This window comes from Oryzias melastigma, linkage group LG9 (assembly GCF_002922805.2).
Source record: "Oryzias melastigma strain HK-1 linkage group LG9, ASM292280v2, whole genome shotgun sequence".
NCBI classification, from domain to species: domain Eukaryota; kingdom Metazoa; phylum Chordata; class Actinopteri; order Beloniformes; family Adrianichthyidae; genus Oryzias; species Oryzias melastigma.
The window spans coordinates 7,237,797-7,259,857 of NC_050520.1; the positions used below are offsets into that span (position 1 = coordinate 7,237,797).

A 22,061-nucleotide genomic window follows, 5' to 3' on the forward strand; every position below is an offset into this window, starting at 1 on the left:
TTTATTTTTTTTTTATGGCTACTAAACAAACTTTATGTGGAAAAAAAAACAAAGCACAGCATATATTTTCTTTTTTTTAATTCAGTATTTTCAATCCACTGATATTAAAATCAAACCTTCTTCCCCATCATTTCTATGAATACAAAGTTTTTTCAGGAGTCTTGCGTATTGTCCTGGTTCAGAGGCAAATGCCAGTCTTTGGGAGGCTCACACCTCAGTTCCCACACTGGGTCAAAATTTTTTTGCTCGGCCACTCGCTTCCTTTCACTTCTCTGTAATGCTTCCTAAAATTAGAAAAAGTAAATGCATAAAAAATATAATTTTCCTTTTATTATTAAATTGAGACAATATATAGCAAATGTCCTAAAGTTGTACCTGAGTCTCTGTGCTTCTAGATTTTTTCCACTCTCTGCAGTTATTGTAGTCCTCTTTCCACTGATGGCATGATGGGACGCTGCCGTACGCATAATACTGGTGGAAACGATTCATAAAACTTTTGCAGTGCCTGAACTCACTCCAGTAATCCTCGCAGGCTCTTGGTGGCTGTGCAGGGGAAAAAAAGGCAAGAAATAAATACCACAAGTGGAATCAGATAACTGCAATAATCCAACATGTAGACAACATGTAATCTGAAAATACAGAAACTTCTGTTTACATATTTGACTCATAATCAGAGTTATTTTGAGTTTGTGAGCATGTGGGGACTTAAATCTAATTTTTCTATAATAGTTTGTAAAGTTTCACTCCAATTATATTTTTAAAAGCGTTCCCAGTGGTCTTTAAATATGATTTTTAGCCAAAATTAAAAAACCTTATGTCGTTTTTTAAGACATATTTTCTGGAGAGCGGCAGGAGATCATTAGTAATTTTCCTCTAACCTAAGTTAACGCCAAAGTAACCCTCCACTGGTTACACTCTCTCCCGCTAGCTTACAGCCCCTCATAACCCAAAGCCAACATTAGCAGTGCAACAAAAATAGCGAGCAATATTGGAGCTGTCCCTCTGTACAGCTTTGACCCAGATGCCAGCTTGGAAGATGTATACATGTGGATGCATCAGAATGGAGCGGAGTAGGGCGCTTGTGGCTGGCCTTAGTAGTTTCTACATCACAAAAGTTTTTTCCAACTGCATTCAAGCATCTGCTTCAGATTTATAAAAATTTAAATAAATAAATGCAATTTCAAGAGATTTTTTTAAAATATATATATGCTCCCTCATCAGAAAAATGTCAGGAGAACATATTAAAAACTCAATTTACTCAGAGCGGATTTTTTTTAAAAGTTACCTGCTTCTGCTTACCTTCATTTGTTCTGCAGGATGAAAAAAGTAAGGTTGGATTTCAAAAAAGTGTTCTTGTTTTTGTTTTTCTGGTCTCCACTCATGCTGTGACAAATCAATGGAACTTTTATATTTTTTTTCTTTAACATTACAGTATAAACCAAACACAATGAATCAAATAGAGAAATTAAGTTACTAAGGAGACATTTGGGTGAGTTGATCACACATCTTAAAATTATATACCTGTAGTTTTTAGATCTATCCCATTGATCTATTCTAAATAAAATGTGACAACTCAAAAAATTTGATTATTTTGTGCGCGTGTAAATTGGCGCCCCCTTGTGGTGGTTTGGTAAAATGAATCCCGTGTTTCTTTAATGTGTTATCGCTCAAGATAAGAACTATACAATTTAATCTTACACCTAACGATATATACCCAAATAGTTTGTCTAAATTTTGTGGCAAGTATAAAATATATCACATTCTTTGTTTCTTTTGACCCTGCTAACGATTTTTTGAATAGCTACGGTGACTTTAAACATGATTTAGCTTATTTGGCTAGCTACTTTCAAACTACTTCAATCAAATTCAACAATAATCAACTTCAGATTACGAAAAATAGATTCACAAACTATTGTGGAAAAGTGTATGGTAATATTTTATAAATATTTGAAGGAAAATTACCATCCATGTTGTTGCCACAGGTCGGTCCATTGCTAGGTCGAATAGCATTACCCTGATACGCACTTCCGGTCTATTTCAAAACAAAAGCGCCAGTAGAGTTAAGCGGAATTTATTTCATATATTTAAAAAAACACATAAAAAAGAAATATATTTTCTTTGATGTTAACAAGTAGGTTATTAATCAACCAGGTGGATTTCATAGAATAAGCATAAAAAAGAAGAAGAAAGTAATCAACTGTACCGGTATCGAGTTTATTGAAGACCATTAATTTCTTTTCATCTTGTTATTAAATTATTTAAGACAATTTTTATTTTTATTGTCATATCTATTATCAAAATGACTAGAAAAATAAAAGTCACTTGAAGTGAACCCATCATCTAATTCAACTATCTTCTGGAAGTGTTGACATACTATTTTCATGCTATTAAATAATGACCAAACATTCCAAAAACATTTATTTGTTTATAAATAAAACAGGAAAATGCATAGGGATTTTTTTTTACAGGCCAAGAGAAATATTTCAGGAAAAAAAAATATGTTTTACACCACAACTTAACTAAAAGTAAAGGTATGCTCCTATTAAAATACCAACAGCATAACAGCATTTAAAAAAGAAAAAAATACTCAAAAAACACACGCTGTTTAAAGTGTAAAATGATCATAATTACAAAAGTTTCCAATTATTTTCTGCGTTGGTGATATAGTGTATACTGACAATTTTCTATTTGTCCTCCCGCACATCAGCAGAAAAAAAACAAAGAACATCAATGCAACTTTGCTTTATTGGAGGAAATGAGAATTTCAATCAAAAAATATCATCAAAATTCTACATAAAAGCTCTAAGATAGACGTCACATTGGTTTAACTGTCCACCTGCAGCTCTAAGGCTTTCTGCCTTTCTTGCGTAGTGACTGTCCCTGTCCAGAGAAGGCAATGAACTTGTTCAGGGCATCATCCTGAAAAAGCATGAAAAGATTAAAACTATGTAGAAAGTAAGTTCATTTTGGAAGTGAACATCTTACCACATATATAGAAAACCTATCAACCACTTACATCATCGACCACTTTCCTGGGCTGAGGCCTGGAGTTTCTGATGAAAGTAATTTTGCCAACTTTGAAATCGTAGTTGGGAATTCCTCTGTCATGAAAAGATTGACATAAAATTTGTTTTAGTTATTCCATTCAGATGTTTTCAACAACTTCTAATCACGATTACAGCATTTGCTTCAAATATTGCCAACAAGCTCTGCACACGTGATCAAATGAGGGCTGTAAGTTTATGATTATGTTTTTGTTTTCCTTTCAGGTGCAAAACTTTGTCCCAAATTCCAGACATTTTTGAGCCATATAAAAAAATAAATAAAAGAAATTCATCAAACTTATAAAGAAAAAGTACATAAAAGCCTAAGCTGGGACCTTAAAACGCAACAAAGTTGATAAAAACATAAAAAATGCTACAGTACGGAGTGTAAATGCAAAAATCACCTTTTAATGTCACTTGCTGCTAGAGGAACAGGGTTGGGCTCAATCCCTTTTGTTTTACCATCCAGACGATTGCCAGAACCGGTAAAAGCCTAACAAAAAGAAAATAAGAACAGTATTTTATTGTTTTAGTTTGTCCCTTGAGATATTATTAGCTGGAACATACTCACTCTGAATCCGAGGTCCATGTCAGCATAACTGCTTGGATCTGTCTCTTCCTCCTGCAAGAATATATATTTTACTACAGTTTTCTTGACATATCTAACTCACTGTTTCAGGTTCGGTCCTCACTGTGGGTTCATCCGGGTTCTGAGATCGCCGCTCAGGTTCTTTGTAACCCAGAGGTGCATCAAAATCAACCTAAGCAGAAGAGCAAAACAAAACTTAAAAACAGGACAAACAAAAACTTTAATGTTGTTTTGGATAATTAAAAGGCTCTCACATTCATATCACATTCAATGATAGACACCGCTTTATCTGGCTTGGTCTCCATCACTCGCAGCTCATAGATCTAAACCAAACACAGCTTTATTAGAAGGTATGAACAATTAAAAGGGAACAAATACTTTTAAATACAATTATTTACCTTTTCATTGTAGTTGATAGCAATCACATCACCAGTTGTCAAGCATGCAAAGTTTCTCAGTGCATTCTCCAGCCTGTAAAGTGACAGCTCAGGTATTTAGTTAACCGAACTCCTTATGCGTAAAGAGCAAATAAATGTCTATTGCTCTTACACTGCTTTGGGGTTTGTGATGTCCAGAAAATCTGGACTTTGAGGCTGGAACTTTGAATAAGTGGCCACCATGAGATTAACACTTTCCACCTGAACCAAACCACCTTCTTCCAGCAGGAGATTTTGCATCATCTACAAAAAAAGTTAGAAAACAAGATAGACGAAAGAAGCATAGTGTTACCTTGACTTTATTAACTTCAACAACAAATATAATTATTATTATAGACAAAAGAAACGTATGGTTACACTTAAACTAGTTTATTAGTGCATTAAATCCATATGAGAACAATTATTCTGCTTTGTATCATCATTAAACTATTTACTAACTCACCCAGTGTGGCAGGTAGCAGATCCCCTCATCTGCTACAAACTCCAGAACGCCACAATGCGTCATTCTGTCCGAGTTCTTGTTGGTCAGCTTGAACAGCATTGGGTATGTGATGTTGAGCCTGCCTTCACGGAACAAAAAGGAAGAGGAGCTTTAATTATAAAAGCGCAAGTAAGAAAATGAAGAGCGAAGAATGCTTGTACTTACTAAGTTGGTCGAGAGCAGAAGGTGGCATGATTACTGGTGGAAACAGAAAAACAGATTTTCTTTGGTTACTGAACAGCTGTTATAGAAATCTTTGCTTCAATATTTGAATAACAATATAAAGAATATAATTAAGATTTACACTGACAAAGATAGTTAACGTCCAAATTAAAGTAAAAGCATATCCATGTTTCAATATTCAAGCTTTGATGCATTTTTCAACAAAAACAATTAAATATTTTTAAGGGATAGTACAATTTAGAAATGCATAAATTAGATTAAAATATCAATTAAATCTGTTAGTTTGAGAAGTGGGCCACAAATTGTTTGCAAAATGTTTCTAAACAAATCAATTAAGATTTTCTGCTGTAAGAAAAATAAAAGCAAAACAAAAGAGACTTCAAAAGACAGAGGCCAAAGCCTAAACAGCTACATTAAAAATCTAAAGCAAAGTAAGAAATTGTCTTGTTTACAAGGCAATTTTATTTTGAAACGTTATCTCAAGTTATTTATTAATTGTTTTTTGAAATGATTATTAGCTTCAACTTTAGATTCTCCTTAAAAAAAATCAGTAAAGTCAATTTTTTATAGCTTTCTTTGACTTGTTGATGAAACTATACCAACTTTTGCCTCCTTTCTCTACATCGGAGCGGTCGTTGGGTCCCGCCAGCATCGACACAGAGTAGCACCGGTACTGAGTGGAGAAGCGGTTCGGAAAGCCCCGGCCCATTGGGGGGTCGAAAACATGGAAGGAAAACTGCAGAAGAGTGCATTACAAATTAAAGTCACATTCAAACCGAACCCCAGACCGTGTCACACGATTAAAAGTCGGAACACTGGCGCGTGCAACTTTGTTTTCATCGTGACAGAGCATCTTTCTGCTCTGAGGCAGTGTTGTTGTTAGCTGCCAGTTAGCCTAGCCGCTAAAAAAAAATCCGGTTTATTTTAATAGAGACATGTCAGCAGTAAATAAAAGCAAATTGATACTTACCATATTGACAAAGTGGGTATTAGAAGAACTAAAACCCGTAAAAGAAAGATTTTTAAGCTTTTTTGTTTATTCAAGTAGCATTCACTGTGTTGTCTTCCTTTCCTTTCAGGAAGTGTACAAGCTGTCAAACGGATATGACGACACAGACAGTGAAGTCAACTGCGCATGTGCATTTCTACAGCGAAGTTTCAGAAAAGATCACAAATACACAACGACGACGAAAACAATAATATTAGAAATAATAATAAAATAAACTATTAATAATACATTAAATCAGAATGCTAGCAAACTTAGAAAAAACTCATTTTAAAACGATAGTGAAGCTTAATTTATGCCAATAGACATTTTTTACATATTTATGCTTCTACCAACCATCTTTATTCTTTTCTGTATCTAAGATATTTAAGTCACTTTGTAATTATTTATTGAATTAAAATCTGTTTAATAAAGAAATGTTCTAAAGTAAGCACACAATTTATTTTAAAGTTTATCGACAAATAAGTTTATGTTCTGTTTGTATGTTTTTTAGTTAATACTGTAATCTATTTTGCAGCACAAACAATTATTTTAAGTTGATGAGAAATGCGTTTTTCCTGAAATTTCACACAATAACTTTTATATGGTTGCCAGAATAAAAAATAAAAATATATATTAAATTGAAGCCTTTTTGTCCAACTTCACTTTTTGTGGAAAAAAAATGTATTGGCAATTTATATTTTGCATGAGAAATATTTTCTACTTCAAATATTCATCTATAAACTACCCAGTAAAGCTTATACTTCTGATAAATGTTCACTATCAGCCGCATCTACAGAAAAACACAGATAATTCATTTGGTTTGTAAAGATCTTTAAATGTTTACTATATCAGAGACATTAACATTCTCAAAAAAATAAAAATGCTTTTAAACAAAACAAAAAAAGTGTCAGTGTTTATGCAACTTTGCAGCCAAACAAATGCATCAATTATTTAAGGTTGACAAATTTTTAAAAGTACAATAGTTTTATTCACATTCAAATGCTTCAAAATTACATTTTTTCTGAAAGTGAATAACTCCTACAACTGCTTTTGACAGAATCTTACATTTTTTTCCAAATCTGTTTTTGACACAGCTAAATGTTAGCAGCACAAAGTTAAAAACAGTTACAACAGAGAACAAGATAAAAATTATTTTTGGCTGAATGGCAGTAAAAGTCAAATATAGTACAAAAATTACATCCAAAAATGACCAAAGTTGCAGTTTTAGTGAAGTTTTTTTTGAAAAACTGCAAAATTTGAAGTAATTAGATCTTCTAGATGTCGAAGTTAACATTTTGTTCTTTTCTGAAGTTTATAAAGGAGGCCAAGTCTTTGCAACTTCCTGGTGAACGGATTCAGGTAACCACTGACAGTAGGCAGACAACAGAACTGTAGAAAGAAGAAGAAAAAAGAATGAGCCTCAATAAGATGTTAGGATTGATCAAATCAGAAGTAACCAAACATTCAGTTCTCACATTTATCATCAGTCTTCCAGGTGGAAAGAAGGGCATCCCTGCAGTCGACCTTCTTTGACACTAGAGGAACCAGTAACGCTTCTGTTCTGGGCTGCAGTCTAGAACAAAGACAAAAGCTTTCAGCACTCTTCATTTTCTACAGTTGTTTTCCTAACTTATATCAATATTAGATAATTCTGAGATGATTTATGGATCAAGTTTCCTTAAAGGATGCATAGATATCCATCCTAAAAACATACTTTACCACATAAAGCAAGGGAAACTCTTTTTTTGCACGCAGTGTCAGATTAGGTTTTTTACAATCATCATAGATATTTAAAGGCTGTAAAACCACTTTATAGATTTTTCTCATAGAGGCATTTTCACACTTTGGTCTCTTGTTTTAGCCCTCAAAGTTAAATGAAAAATAAGTATTATTAAATTAAACCAAAAATTTGCTGGCGATCTTATGGAAAGTTGGAAAGTTAAACGCAGAGACAAGACACAGAGGAGATTGATTGACAAGGTCAACAGCCAATAAGGATGCAGAGAACAGTGCACCATGAAAATAGACAAATAAATAAAAAAAAAACATGCAAAATTGCACTTAAACAATCTGCAAAAATGTTACGAATGAACCAGGATTTAGCTAGAGACCTCTGTATTTTCTTTCCCGGAGGCTGGGTGATTTAGTAGAAAAAAAAAAAATGGTGAGGTAATTTGAGGCTTAACTTACTTTGCCCATGTTTTCAGCATGATGGAGGGGTTGGAGAGAAGATAATCACAGTGTTTCTTCAGTTTGGGACACACCTGTTAACCAGGCAAAACAGTACAGATTTGAGTTTTTGTCTCAAAAAGAAGACAAAAATACAAAAGTATCCACCACTTGTTTATTAAATATAAAATAATTAGCAAAAAATCCAGAAGTTTCTATTTTGTGATTTGCTGGTGTACCTCTCCATCAAGAAAGAACCTTGCAAACAGCTTGAAGCGCTCCAGCCCCTCTGGATGCTCCATCTCTATGGCAGGCAGCTGCCAACCCACACGGACTGCAGAGGAGACACAGAGAAGGTCGAATATGAGCAGAAAATACCTCCTCCCGGCAGTAATGCTCCACAGCAGGAAACTTACAAAATGTGCTCGAGCAGTGACACCGGACGGTGCCAGAGGAGGAGCAGAACCAGGGCAGAGGCGACTCTAAAGGAGCCCCAAAGTGGCAGTACTGAGGCAGAAGCTGTGGAACCCACTCTGCTTCAACAGCTGAAACACCTGAAAGGCAGAAACCACAAATGCGATCCACCAGATTTAACATCAGTTTGTAAATCTGCTCTGAACATTTGGGAAATTTTCATCAAAAATGTATAGGAAAAATCTACACATGAAGACAAGCAGTAAACTTTGGGCACAGAAAATAATTTTAAATAAATGTAATGCCTTTTCCATTGCCGTCCAGCAGTAATGGAATATTATTCCTGTAAAACTGCATCTGACCTGAAGAGTGTAAAAAGTCAACCAAAGATTTTTTAGAATGGCTTTTGGTGCTCATCTTATTTTCTTTAATCAAACTCTACTTGAATTTCAGTTAATAATAAAAATATTTAATGAATCAAATGTGACATAAGAGTGTCTGTTTTTGTTTGTTTTCTATTTTCAAATCAATGAATTTCATTATTTCTGTAATGAATTTGAAATATTTGTGTTTTGTCCTGTATTTTAACCAAATCAATCAATCAATATTACTTGTTCTATTTGAATATTTTAAGTATTTTATTGTCTGTTGTAATATTGATATCTCAAAATTACTTTTTCCCCAAAAATGATTCCATGTTATTTTGTTTTATTTACTTGGAATTGTGGTTTGGTTTCTGAAATTCTGTTTTGACTTCTAAAATATAGTGTTTTTTTTATTATTACTTTTATTTGTTGTTGTGATCTTAAATATGTTTTTGCGCTCAGTGATTTGTTGATGGGATTTGCACTTCAGGGCCAACGTACAAACAGGATAAAAAAATCTAAGACAGTCTAAGTGAAATTAAAAGTCTGAATAAGTGTGAGCACTGACTCTTTTACCTCTCATGTACATTTTAGACGTCTCTGTAATCTCCTGGTAGACCACAAACTCTGGCACTTTCTTGAACAGGGCAGAACTGGGATGAATAAACACTGGATCGTCTAGCAGAGGAGTCTATGAGTGGAGGTGAGGAGAAACAGAAGAATGATTCAGTGGATTTGCAGAAAGAATTGACAAAAAGAAGTTATATTAACTCAGAACTTCCACTCCTCCCTGCTTAAAAGTCAGAGAGAAACATCGGATCTTACTTTGTATCCGTTCCTCCATTTAGGGTCCAGCAGTTCTTCTTCACGGATTCGCCTTGCAAGATGATCACCAAGTCCTGCCAGGACAATCTGCCTCAAGCAAACCACCTGATGTTCTGTGGGAGGAGTCATCTTAGGGTCCACAAACACGCCCACCTCCGGACATACGGCGTTAACTAGAAGAGAGGATACAAGCTTCTGTCGTCTGCAGCACTGACGCATTTGACTCCTCCTCCATGTTTGGCGGGAAGCGTGCGTTTACCTGCGTTGGTGAGTTGACCTCGAAGTCTTCTGATCTCCACCATGGCTTTGTATCTCAGTCCATTGTCTTCACAAAACTTAGGAGAGCAGCCAGCAAATTCACAAGCACCTACAGCACCTGCAGAACACAGATGATTACCAAGCTGCAGAACAAAAGTGTTTAATCACTTTTTAAAGGATTTTTTTAACTGAAACGAGGAATCCATATGACCTTCAGTTTAAGAGAGATTTAAAAAAATGAAGAAGTTACAGGCGGGTCAGTTCACCAAGTCAGCACTTGGTGACCTGCTCCCCAATCAAAATATTCCTAAGTTTGCCCAAAATTTCAACACTGTAACAAACATTCCCAGTGTTTTGTCTTAAAATAACAATTATGACGTTTTAAGGCAAAATTAAAAAGAACATTTTTTTTTTCCAAAACGTTTCTGCAGAGCGGCAGGAGTTTATGAGAAATTCACATCTAAAATGTGGGCAGGATTTTCGGTGGGAAGTAACCCCGCCTCCCTTCCCATTGCTGAGAGATCTCTGTTCAACTACATTTTCCTTAATGCTCCAAATTCACAACAATATGAATTTAAAAAAAACTCAGAAATTCATCTTAATTTTATTAATATATGTCCTGCATCATCAGAGAAATGCCACAAGAACATGTTAAAAAAAGAAAAAAAACAACCATTTTCATTGTAGTCGGACTTTAAACAGTAAAAATTCTGCTACTAGATTTAATATTTTTGACAACATTTTAGGAGTGAGCTTTTATTACCCTCTTGGTTTTAATTAAATGAGATAATGTCTTAATTGGACCAAACAAACCAAGATAAATGACATTTTTAAAAATGAGTAAATTTTAAAATGCTCAAAAAAAGATAAATTATATAAATTTTAAATCTTAAAATAGTCACAGAGTCAAAGTCTCTTATCTGTTTCATTATTTCAAATTATGCCTGATTTATTGTCTTGTAAGTCAGACATGAAAGGGCCAAATCACAAAACGTGAGAACAAATTCAGACTGATAGCAGACAAAATAAGGACGAAATTTTGAGCTGATGCAGCTGAGTGAGAACTGATCCCCAAAAAAACTAACTTTGAAGTTAACTTAGTAATTTTCTGTATGTAATTTTCTCACCCAACATAACCATGAGGTCCCCCAGAAGAAGCGAGGCTCCTTGTCCCGCCCACAACCTCCTCATCTGGGTGAGTCGAGCTCGCCGCTGGACCAGTTTGGAGCTTTCATCTTCACTTCCTGCAGGTCTGAAGACAAATAAAAGTAAAAAAAAAAAAAAAAAACATTTTAAAGCAAAAAACAGCCACTTTAAGCTCTTATTTTGAAATATGAGTTAAAAAAAAATTAAAAAGTCCACCTGTCAAGCTCTTCGAAAAGCTCCCGAACTGTCATGGCTGCCACCACAGCGATGACGTACGGCAGGCAGTCCTGCTGCTTCCCGAGGGACAACATCTTTGCGTAACGAGGCGAGACGGGGAAGGAAGCCATGGCCCGACCCAGCGGCGTGATGGGACAGCTCAGCCTCGCTCGCTGCATCTCCTTCACTCTGATGAGCAGGAAAAAGGGTTTTCAAACTGTAACTCCTTAAATCTAGTTGACCAACATTCACCTTTATTTTGACGATACTTTGAAAATCAACAACAAAAAAAAAAAATGAAAATTTGATCTTGATTACAGGAAACTAACTCCTTTTCCTTTTAAAGAACCAACTGTGTCCAGTCTGAATACACCAGACAATTTTTTATGATCCGAAGATTGTTGTTAAAAGCTGCTAATGGGGTTGCTTTTGGGAACCAAAATAAGAAAATAAATATTATTTTTTTCAGTGACTTTAGGGTTTCATAGACAGTAAACTTTTTCTTATAAGTTAGTATTATTTTGGGGTGTAACAGATCGCAAAACTCACAGTTCGGATCGTGTCACGGTTTTAGGGTCACGGTTTGGATCATTTTTTGTATAAGTGAAAAGTAAAAAAAAAAAAATATGCACTCACACATCTTTGAACTTCTAACATAAATAAAAATGTAAAAACATGTAGTTTCTGATTACACTTACATGTCTGGAGACCAAATCTACAAAAACTGAGAAAAAAGAGGCTTATTATGCAATGTTTCCCTTACGTCCCCAATGTCCAAATTAAATCTTAAATGAAAGTTAAAATTACACTTTCATTATTTTTTTGGTATTAACTGTTTTATTGGAACTAGCTGAAAGAACATTTAAATACTTATTAATATCCATAGTGTGTGCAGGTGAGGCACTGTCATGCCCATTTTGCCTGGCAATTTTTGATCCTTCTGGGTTGCCGTAGTGCCTTCCCTTGACGGCATGTCCCGGTTGAAGGAACAGCGACTGCGGGACAGTTGCTGCTCACTGGGAGATCTGAACCCAGACACGAAGATGTGCACCGATGCTTTTATTCAGCTCTTCAAAATAAATAAACCTGATCTTTCAATGTCCTTCATGACGAGTTCGAGAACAGTTTTTGACAGAAGCTCCTCCCACACACGGCGTGAGCTTCAGGTTAACAGACTTTAGGAAAAATCATCAAGAAGCAACTTTGACGCATGTTAGAACAAAGACGGTGTACAGCACATGAATCTGTGGTACAAGTCTGGGCCAAACCGTGGATAGTGATCTGTACGATTCACGTGATCACTGGTGTTATAAAAGCAGCAGACCTTCCTGAGCGCGGCGGCTCCTCCAGCGCTCCTAAAGAGATCAGTAGCTCCTCTGCTGCAACAAGAGCCTCAAAGGAAGGAGGCGTCGGGAAAGGAAAGTTGATCACCTGCAAATTCACAAATCATGGGGTTAATTGTATTGTTTTTTATGTTTTACATCAACTTTGTGATTATTTATTTATTGACCTTGTCTATGTTGAGGTCTTTCATTTGAAGAACCAGGTCTTCAACAGGCCTGCGAGTGATCTCCGCCTCTGAGAACAGACTGAAGTCTCCAAACACAGCAGAGGAATACAACCTGCAGAAATGACAATGAGGAGACGCTCCTCCATCAAGGAGAATCCTGAAGCAGCTCAGTCTCACCTGTAGCAATGTCCCGGCTCCGTTCTCCCCGCTCTCCCCGCTCTCTGATTGGCCGAAGCCTGCGACGTCCACATCACTTTGAAGGACGACACTCCCGTGACTCGGTCGTAGAACCGCTTCTTAACTCGACCACAGTCAACCACGTATTTGATGCCTGGAATGGTCAGAGATGTTTCTGCTACGTTGGTGGCGACCACACAAAGACGAGTACCAGGTGGAGGAGGCCTGAACACCTGCGGGCGTCACACACGCTGAAAAAGCAGCTCCAACAAACACGAATTTACAATCATTTATTATCTCACCTTCGCCTGCTGATTCGGGGCCAACAGGGAGTAGAGCGGGAGGACATACAGAGGGATGGAGGGGTCACTTTTATCTTCTACAGAGACACAAATGTGGTTAAACGCCAGAATGACAGCGAGAACGAACATTTCTTTAGACTTGCTCACCTGTACCGGCGGGATCATCTCCGAGGTCGAGGTCCGAGTCGCCGTCCTCAATGTCCGCCTCCCTGTCCTCGTCTCCCTCATCCAGAGGCAGAGCCGAGTAGTTATCCAAGTCGATTCGGGGAAGAGACTTGAGTTACAAAAGAAACGAATGTGTTGTAAAAACACCCAAAGAGTCAAGTAATACCAAAAAAAAATGTAATGTACAGATTAAGAAATATATATGAGTTAATGCCCAATGAAGTGTTCATTATCAGAAATGAATTGACTTTGTGGAAGCAACCACGGTTGCTTCCACAAAGTCAATTCATTTCTGATAATGAACACTTCAAAGGTCATCATCCCACTTACATTTATAACAAAATGAATACATATTAAATCAGTTATTAGTATTTTAATCTTGTTATTTTAAATGTTTAAATCGTTTCTTCACAAGAATATTTAATGTGATGTGTTGTCATGGTAACCCTGAGCTTGCTCTGCTGCAGCTGGTGCATGAAGACTAACCAAGAAACGAGCGATTTTCTTCAATAATATTAATAAATGCATAATTTATAAACTTATGCTCCAAGTTTTTAGTTCTTCTGGTTACCTCACTTCTTATTGGGCGCCCTGCAGCCAATCAGAATTCAGTAATTACCCCTTAAACGTAATAACTGTTTGCAGTGACATAAGGTGGTAAGCGATTTTTTAAAATTAAGAAATAGACATAAAAAAACAGGAGGGAGAAGAGATGCAACTTAAAAAAATGATGTAAAATTAACACATTTTAAGGAAAAAAAAACTTACCACCATCTTCTTGTGTTTGGTTTTCTTGAACTTCTGCATGTCCTCAGCTGTGTCTCCATCCTCACATTCAGCTGTGAACAAAGAATGGTGACGCTTTATGTTGAGAAAGTATATTTTCATTTATTTGAAGTCTTTGAGTTTGTTAGTTTAAATCAGGGGTGCTCACATCTTTTTAGACGAAAAGCTCAAAAAGATTTGTAGTTCCTCTGATCTACAAAGAGCTGATTAAACCTTTAACACTAGAGCTTTAGCTCCAGTGTTCACATTCTTTTGACAGTAATTCTTTAACCGTCTACAAGCGCTAAGGCCACGGACCAGTTTAAATTAGACCATATTTTCACGGACCGGTCCAAACGGAGCCAAAGTTTTAAGCTTCTGGAAATCTATTTTCAAAATAAAATGCTACGAAACAAAATTTCGTTTTGAAAGACTAAAAAATATCAGATTTTTTAACAGATGATGAAGATTCAATGAAACAAAGTTGTTAATTTGTAGAAATCGTTTCTCATTTGAAAACATTCCATAAAAGAAACATTTCATGATTTTTTCCCCCATAGAATGCCATTTTAACACTCAATCTGACTATCTTTCAGGGCAAAACATACATAAATCCTCATCCATTGGCTATTTTCTTCAACACAAAGGAACATTTTCTGTGCTAAAGTTTCTGAACAGACCCCTACCTAATTCCTGCTGTAGGAAAATTCTCCAATGTCCCTTTTACAAGTTTCCACAAATCAGGAACTTTATTTGATTGAATCTTCATTCTCTTGTGATGAAGATTTTCCCTTAAAATCAAAGTGGAGGCTAACAACCAGATGATAGCTTCAGCTACGTCTGACTTTTAAGATATGAGGGATAAATAAAGCAAAATTAAATGACTCAACCATTGTAAAACTGGTATTTCTAAGTATAAAATAAACATCAGCTTCAGTGTTAACACCTACGCAACATTTGTAATTACTCTATGAATATTAATAAATGTTTTATAAGTAGCGTAGTAACACTTACAATGCATGAATAGATCTTTACAAATGCTAATGAATGTCTTATATATACCCTAGAAATGCCAATAAACAAAATACTAATGTTAGTTAATGTCTAATTAATAGATTATTAAGGAATATAATAATAAAGTGTAACCAGAAGGACTAAATGTTACTTTTTTCACTCGTAAAGGTCTACAAGATTCTGAGGAGAAGAAGACACAATCTTACCAAAAATATTTAACGTACTAAAAACTTTTCCGAAGATGCAAAAACTTGTTTTAAGACAATAAAACAAATATATTAGATTTTAAATAAATCTTTTAACCAGAAGTTTTACTAGGACACTTTACTTAGGGAAAGTTTTATTTTACTTCTACCATTAAAATATGACTTTTAGGACACATTTTTTTAAAGTGTGTAATTCTTGTCTTACTTTAAGACTATTAAAGTTTAGAAATGAGGTTGGTTGGACTGTTGTGATGCTTAAAATAGGATATATTTGGGGGGAAAATGTAAATATGCATCATTTAAAGATCTAAAGATTTAAAACTCTTTTTTGAGCAAAAAAAAAAAAAAAGCTTAATTTAAGATAAAATATTACCAAATACTTGAGTAATATACAAAAATATGAGTGTTTAAAGCTAATTTCAATATTTTATTTTATATAAAAAAAATACATTTATTTTACGAAATCTCACCAACACAAATTCTACAAGGTCCAACTGGCAGTTTTTTTGTTTATTTTATATTTTTTAACATGTTTGAGGAGAAGGACATTTTTTCTACCTGTGTTCGCCCTCCTGAAGGGAAAAGCTTTTCGGAGTCTCCTGCAGAGACCGTGGACCTCAGCCTGACCCGTCAGAAACACCAGGATACCTCCTGAAAAGCACCAGGCAGTTAACCCGCTTTCACTTTTAATAAAGTGATCATCAAATCTAGTGTTTTAGAGACGAACGGTGGCATGAAAGCGTACCTGGAGGCAGCATGCGGTGGATTTTGCAGGTCTTGTGGAAGGCCTCTCCGGTGTAATCCTCCAGTGGCGTGCGTTTGTTGAAATGGACGGTGACCGGGAACTGACGAGCGTCCACCTTGACCACAGGCGGGGGATTGCGAAACAGCTTCTGGTTTTCTGTGAAGTCCTCAACTCGCAGAGTGGCGGACATGACCATCAGCTTCATGGGCATCCCTTTCTATGGGGAGAATCAGAGATGCGTTTTTGTGAAAGATCACAATTGTCTAGGATGATTCTATAGCAGAAAAAGTTTTAAAAAAGGTCATTTGGACTTAGTTTTTTAAGCTGAAGACGTTTCGCGACCTTTTTTGAAACTTTTCCAACGATCAGAAGACTTCAAACTTTCTCAGCTCCCACCTTGTTTCTCAGCGGCACGATACGCGACAGTAATCCAATGAGGATGTCTGTGTAGACGCTCCTTTCGTGCGCCTCGTCGATGATGATCACGCTGTACTTCTGAAGCAGGAAGTCCTGGAGGATAAGTAAAAAAAAACTGTAAAACTTCAATCAAAATCATTACAGAAAATTTGCTTTTTTCTTTCTGTTTAAAGGAAAACATCTTTATTTTGGTAAAAATTCTGTTTTGATTAGTAGCTGTCTATTTTTCTGACATTTAAAGAATCCAGACTTTAAAAAATTATACAAAAATGTAGAAGATAAAATGTTTTTTTTCAATCATTGCAATCATTACAAAACAGTAAATATTTTACATAAATTGAATTTGTAAAAACATCAGGCTTTTATTTTGAAATGCCCATAAACATAATTTGTGGAATAAAGTTTCAAATGTATATTTTTGATTATTAATGTCAATATTTTATTCATGAAAAATGAATTCTTAAAAGAAAGAGCTTTTTAAAAATTAAAATGTTAAAAAATATAGATGTTACAGCTCAGATCACAACACATAAAGCACAAAACTATGTAATTCATTCACAAAAATATTTGAAATTCTGAGTCTTAAATTATATTATTTCCTCACATCAGCATAAAGCCAGGTTTCCACTTTGGTTTCTAATTCTACTTCTATTTTGATTTCTATTCCTACATCATTTTATGTTTGTTATGTTGTGTGTGGTGGTTTTGAAGGGTAGAGGGCATTTTTGTGTGTTTTTTTAATTTCATTTGTAATTGTTTTAAGGGTGCAAAATATTTTGCGTTACTGTAGTGCGGAAAACTGCTTTATAAATAACGTTTGATTTAAAAGGTTTTTATAGAAAGTTTTCAAAGGAACTAAGAGCATAAAACAGTGAAAAGAAAATCTTTATGTTGTATACAAAAATATTTTATTTGAAAATGTATGGTCTTAAACACACTTTTGGTGAATTTGGAAATTAAATGTGCAGTAAAATGATCAAATCTCGTTCTTTTTATGAAACAGCATCAACATAAATCTAAATTAATGTGAAAGTCTTGTTTGTTAAATGTCTTAGAAACAGGGAAAAAAAATATTTTCTCTTTTTTTAATAAATGTTGCTTTCAGAAGCAAAGGACGAGTCAACTCCCAACTTTATCTTGGTTTGATGGTTTTCTGAAAAACCAGAAAATTAAATCCCTAACATGTGTATTTTTTTTACCGTTTTGATTGTTTAAAATGTCCTGGTTTGTGTAGTAATTTCCTTCTTGGCCAAGACTCCTTTGTAAAATAAATCGGTTGATTTCAATTGGACTTCCATGGTTAAATAATTGATAAATAAATAAAAAAGTATTATTTATTGGTGATAAAAGAGGGAAAATGATTTACATAATTTTGTAATCTTTGTTTGGATTAGTGAGTTTATTTCTAGCTTTAGGGGAAACTTTTTAATCATTTTGAGGATTTTTCTAAAAACCAAAAATAATCAGTACTTATAAATAACTAGGTTTTTAATCACACTAAGAGCATTTCATCAGAGCTCAGTCGGTAAATACCTTCTGGATCTCCTTCAGCAGGACGCCGTCAGTCATGAACTTGATCTTTGTGTCACTTGTCACGTTCCCTTCATATCGGATCTGATACGATACCACCCTGCAGGTACGAAAAGAAAAACCCATCAGGGTGTGATGGGCGCAAAACCCCACAGAGAATGACTGAATGTGTTACCGTGTGGGCAGGTTCATCTCTTTGGCCACTCTGTGAGACATGCTGACGGCGGCGACTCTCCTCGGCTCGGTGATGCCGATCATCCCACTGCTGCTGGAGGAAACGGTAAAATGATGACCTAATTACACCGTGGGTACACATCCCATTAAAATGCACAAGCACAGCTGGATAAGCTGACCTGGCATAGCCGGCTTCATAGAGGAACTGAGGGACTTGTGTGGTCTTTCCACTCCCCGTCTCTCCACAGATCACCGTGCAGGGGTTTTCCTTCACGGCCTCCATGATCACCTGCTCTTCTGCCAGTATGGGCAGCTTGAGACGAGCCTCCTACAGCAACAGAAAGTTCTTAAACCTATACATTTATTTAGGTTCCATCGCGTGGTGCACGGCACAAACCTGGACTTCTGGCGATCTGTCAACCGGAACAAAAACAGCCGGCTCCGACAGCTTTTTGTCTTCAGGAATCTTCTTCTCTGCCGTCACTTCCTGTGTGGGCTTCGTCTCCTGACAAGGAGGGTTGGTTTCCTTAGGTTCACTTGTCTCTGTGGTGTCCTTCACTTCATCTTCGTCCTCCTCCTCAGACGAAGTGTCCAAATCACTACTTTCTTCAGCTTTTTCCTGTTCATCCTCCTCTTCCTCCTCATCTTTCCATTTTCTCTTCCTGTTGGCACCACTGATGCTGCTGACCTTTGGAGTCCCTTCTCCGTCTTTCAGCTCATCCGATGACCTCAAAACAATAAAATAAATAAATTACTACTCTAAACTTGATTCACCATCTACATCAAGCTTTCTTTTTTATTCTACTCACAGTTTACTCTGGTAGAGCTTGTCTCCTGTTCCCAGTTTGGACGTTGTGTACAGCAGCTTCAGCTCAGACTCTGGAAGCTGCACCTCAGCCAGTTTGCTCAGGATGTCTGCCCTCTGAACACAACAAGTTGGATAAAAGAGACTTGAAGTGAACAAAGTCAAATAGATTAAATCCATTTTTGGACTTGAGCTTAATACAGAACTTCTCAGTAAAAAAGAATGTCTGCGTGATTGTTTGATTGGGCCTCTTATCTATGACAAAAAAATGTGATGGTAAAATTATTTTGTAAATTTAATTAGGGGAAGTCAGATGAATAATGAATAAAACCGGGAACCAATCAAACCTATTTTTTAATTTAGCCAATATTAAATATGTTTTACCAACTATCACACGTCAAAAAAAGACCTCTTAAAATGTCATGAAATATTTCATTTCTCTAGAGTTTGACTCCAAAATTGTAGCATAACAAAGAAAGAAAGAAGTACAAACAATTTTACTTTAAATTTAAACTTTTTAGTTTTTGCTTCGATTTGTTTTCAAAGACACATTCATGGGATTGTTTCTCATCTAAATGATCAATTAAATGATTTAAGTTTGAAGTTTATATTTCATTAAAACAAATTTTAAAGATCATTATAAAGGTATTGTTGATTTTAGAATCTAACAAAAGAAAAAAAATTCATAAAGGTAAAAAAAAAAGATTTGGAAAGGAAAATTGTTCATAATGTTTGCATGGACAGGATATTTTCTTTCCTATTACACCCTGAGCTAGACATAATCAGCACGATCATTAAATATGACATCATTTTAGGTATTCTATATTCTGAAAACTAAAACTATAAATTTATATATGTTAATTTTATACTTGGCAAACTGAAGAGACAAAAAATATATAATACATCTAAATATTCTAAATGTATTGTTTACTGTCACATACAGTTTAGTATTATTATTGCTTTGATTTGTTCTAAAAAGAGATATTCGTGGTTTCTTTCTCGTGAAAAATTACAGATGAACTGAATTCAATTTGAAGTTTTTATTTTAATTAAATTATAAGAAAAAATACAGCAAATAAAAAGCTAAATCACCACAATATAACGTTTTTTAAACATATAGTTAAACAAGTAAACTAAAAAAATACATGTATTTTATTTTTTCCACTTATCAAAAAAGCTAAATGGTTTATTAAAAAATAAATCCTACATGTAGACACGTTTCTTGTGTAATGTTAATCACAGATTTGTGTGAATCAGCAGCCATAAACGTTCTTACCTGAGCTTTCTTCTCCTTTCGCTCCAACACCTTCTGCAGCTCTTTCTTCTGCTTCTTAGTTAAAGGCTTTTTGCTGGTAACAACATTCTGTGAGGAGTTCTTATTTTTCTTAGCTTTACTGGCTGGAAGGACTAAAGCATTGCTTTCATCTACACCTTTCAGTCTGCCTCCATCTAAAAACACCAAAGACACAAAGGTAGATCCGTGAACTATCATAATATGGACAATAAATAAAGGAGAATTTTGATTTAAATTAACCAAAACATTATTTACCTTCGAATTCTACTGTAATCTTTGTTTTCTCATCTTTTACTTTTTCAGGATCACTCTGCTGTCTTCCTTTCCAGTTATGTTTCTTCCTCAGTTTTCCCATTCTGCTCACAGGTTTGGATATCAACAAGCTACAACACAAAGCAAACAAAACTTGTAAACAGACCTCTAAGTAATTGTTAGTTCAGTAACCACGAGCTAATCAGCTAACGATACGATGTAAACTGTGTTTACGAAATAAATGTCGGCTCTTTGCATAAAACTCACCAGTTCCTGTTAATTGGATTTCATAAATGTTGTCTTAAACGTGACTAAATTATAGATAAACATCCTTCATGCAGAAAACACGTGAAAATATTCAAGTGTCCATCGCTTAAAAGGGTCCGCCGCGACGACGTACAGCTTACTAAACAGTTCCGGGTCCAGAACACTAGTGACGCACGCGACGTCTTCCATTTTGGGAGTCAATCAAACACAGGGTGTTGTTTTGGTACATTCGGCAACTGTAAATAGAATTATAGATTTTACATGTATTTATTTATTATTATAGTTATTTTATTTATTCAATGTTGTAATTAATTAACACTGGGAAAACCAGCCGGTTGTTGTGCATTTAAAAAAAAAAAAAAGATGAGCTCTAAAGCATCATGGCATAGACCACAAACAAGATAAGAAGCTACAGTTTTAATCATAAATTTGGAATAAATAAAATGTGATATAGAAAATAAATGACCCTAAATTTAGCTTGAAGAGACTTGTAGGAACTCTAATTAACAACTTTTCCCTTTTTTTTTCAGGAAAACAGAGCAAAAATCAGTTTTCACTACATTATATCCCATCACTGTTCGAGCATACCCCATCCCTGGTAAAGAGAAAACAAGCGGCTGAGCTTCCAAAGTTTGAGCGCAAAATAGAATTAATAAGAAGTGAGCGACAAGAAGAAGAAGAAGAGAGGAATGATGTTGCAGCTGCTCTGCTCGAACTTCAGCGTGTTCACAGTCAGTCCTGCAACAACAGACGCTGTGTCTGATGCTGAAGACCAAAATCAAGAGACTAAACGGGTCTTTGCTCAGACTTTGGACAGTTACAATCACCAACCTAACTACGCAATGGAATCTGATGCCCTCAGACTTGAAGTGAAGATGCTTAAGGGTCCAAGTAGATGCGTTATATATTACAGAAAAGTCATTTGAGACGGATGACAACAAAGTTAGGTTTTATATAGGATTGTATAATTTTAAAAGCCTGAACACAGTTCTTTGGTTGATTCACTCTGAAATCAAAGTGGAGAAACAATTTAGTCTTATATACAGTCTATGGGAGAAACTGTCAAAGTTTCAGCAACTAGTACTAACACTCATGAAAATGCGACTTAATTTGACAAATCAGGATTTGGCCTAAAGGTTTGGTTAGGAAGTGCAGTCAAATATTTAATCGGAATAGCGCCACACGGACCCATCACCTTTATATCTAACGGCTGTGGTGTCGGCGTGAGTGACCAGCAGCTAATGTGTTGCCCGGCGGTATTGTATTAGCGGACACAGGCTTCCACAGTCATGAGTCGGTTGTGTTTGAGATTCCTGCTTTCAC

The 22,061-nt window shown here is 35.5% G+C and overlaps 3 protein-coding genes across 5 annotated transcripts; all 3 read right to left on the reverse strand.

The window, feature by feature from the left end:
• Positions 1 to 4: 4 nt before the first annotated feature.
• lg9h22orf39 (linkage group 9 C22orf39 homolog) lies at positions 5 to 2,064 on the reverse strand. Of its 2 annotated transcripts, none has more exons than XM_024274859.2 (3): positions 1,963 to 2,064; positions 376 to 543; positions 5 to 284 (listed from the first exon to the last, which is right to left on the reverse strand). In XM_024274859.2, exons 1-3 carry the CDS (start codon positions 2,008 to 2,010, stop codon positions 153 to 155), a joined length of 348 nt encoding a protein of 115 aa, XP_024130627.1. In that variant the 5' UTR covers positions 2,011 to 2,064; the 3' UTR covers positions 5 to 152. The 2 variants fall into 2 exon arrangements, with proteins under 2 accessions (XP_024130627.1, XP_036069324.1); XM_036213431.1 differs by lacking the exon at positions 1,963 to 2,064 and adding an exon at positions 1,300 to 1,513.
• Positions 2,065 to 2,405: 341 nt separating this feature from the next.
• ufd1l (ubiquitin recognition factor in ER associated degradation 1) lies at positions 2,406 to 5,863 on the reverse strand. Its single transcript, XM_024274534.2, has 12 exons — positions 5,705 to 5,863; positions 5,338 to 5,470; positions 4,717 to 4,749; positions 4,513 to 4,634; positions 4,183 to 4,313; positions 4,032 to 4,104; positions 3,888 to 3,956; positions 3,737 to 3,805; positions 3,616 to 3,666; positions 3,449 to 3,537; positions 3,017 to 3,101; positions 2,406 to 2,919 (listed from the first exon to the last, which is right to left on the reverse strand). The coding sequence occupies exons 1-12, from the start codon at positions 5,705 to 5,707 to the stop codon at positions 2,845 to 2,847; spliced, it is 933 nt and encodes a 310-aa protein (XP_024130302.1). The 5' UTR covers positions 5,708 to 5,863; the 3' UTR covers positions 2,406 to 2,844.
• Positions 5,864 to 6,536: 673 nt separating this feature from the next.
• Positions 6,537 to 21,125, reverse strand: dhx37 (DEAH (Asp-Glu-Ala-His) box polypeptide 37). Of its 2 annotated transcripts, none has more exons than XM_024275072.2 (27): positions 20,739 to 21,125; positions 20,475 to 20,602; positions 20,202 to 20,374; positions 18,930 to 19,042; positions 18,518 to 18,848; positions 18,300 to 18,448; positions 18,122 to 18,211; positions 17,950 to 18,046; positions 16,396 to 16,509; positions 16,000 to 16,216; positions 15,813 to 15,905; positions 14,038 to 14,108; positions 13,252 to 13,378; positions 13,105 to 13,181; positions 12,803 to 13,035; positions 12,626 to 12,737; positions 12,440 to 12,546; positions 11,116 to 11,304; positions 10,881 to 11,005; positions 9,755 to 9,871; positions 9,496 to 9,668; positions 9,247 to 9,361; positions 8,308 to 8,445; positions 8,131 to 8,225; positions 7,913 to 7,986; positions 7,198 to 7,295; positions 6,537 to 7,111 (listed from the first exon to the last, which is right to left on the reverse strand). In XM_024275072.2, the coding sequence occupies exons 2-27, from the start codon at positions 20,572 to 20,574 to the stop codon at positions 7,035 to 7,037; spliced, it is 3,405 nt and encodes a 1,134-aa protein (XP_024130840.1). In that variant the 5' UTR covers positions 20,575 to 20,602; positions 20,739 to 21,125; the 3' UTR covers positions 6,537 to 7,034. The 2 variants fall into 2 exon arrangements, with proteins under 2 accessions (XP_024130840.1, XP_024130839.1); XM_024275071.2 differs by having other exon boundaries at positions 18,122 to 18,214.
• Positions 21,126 to 22,061: the final 936 nt, after the last annotated feature.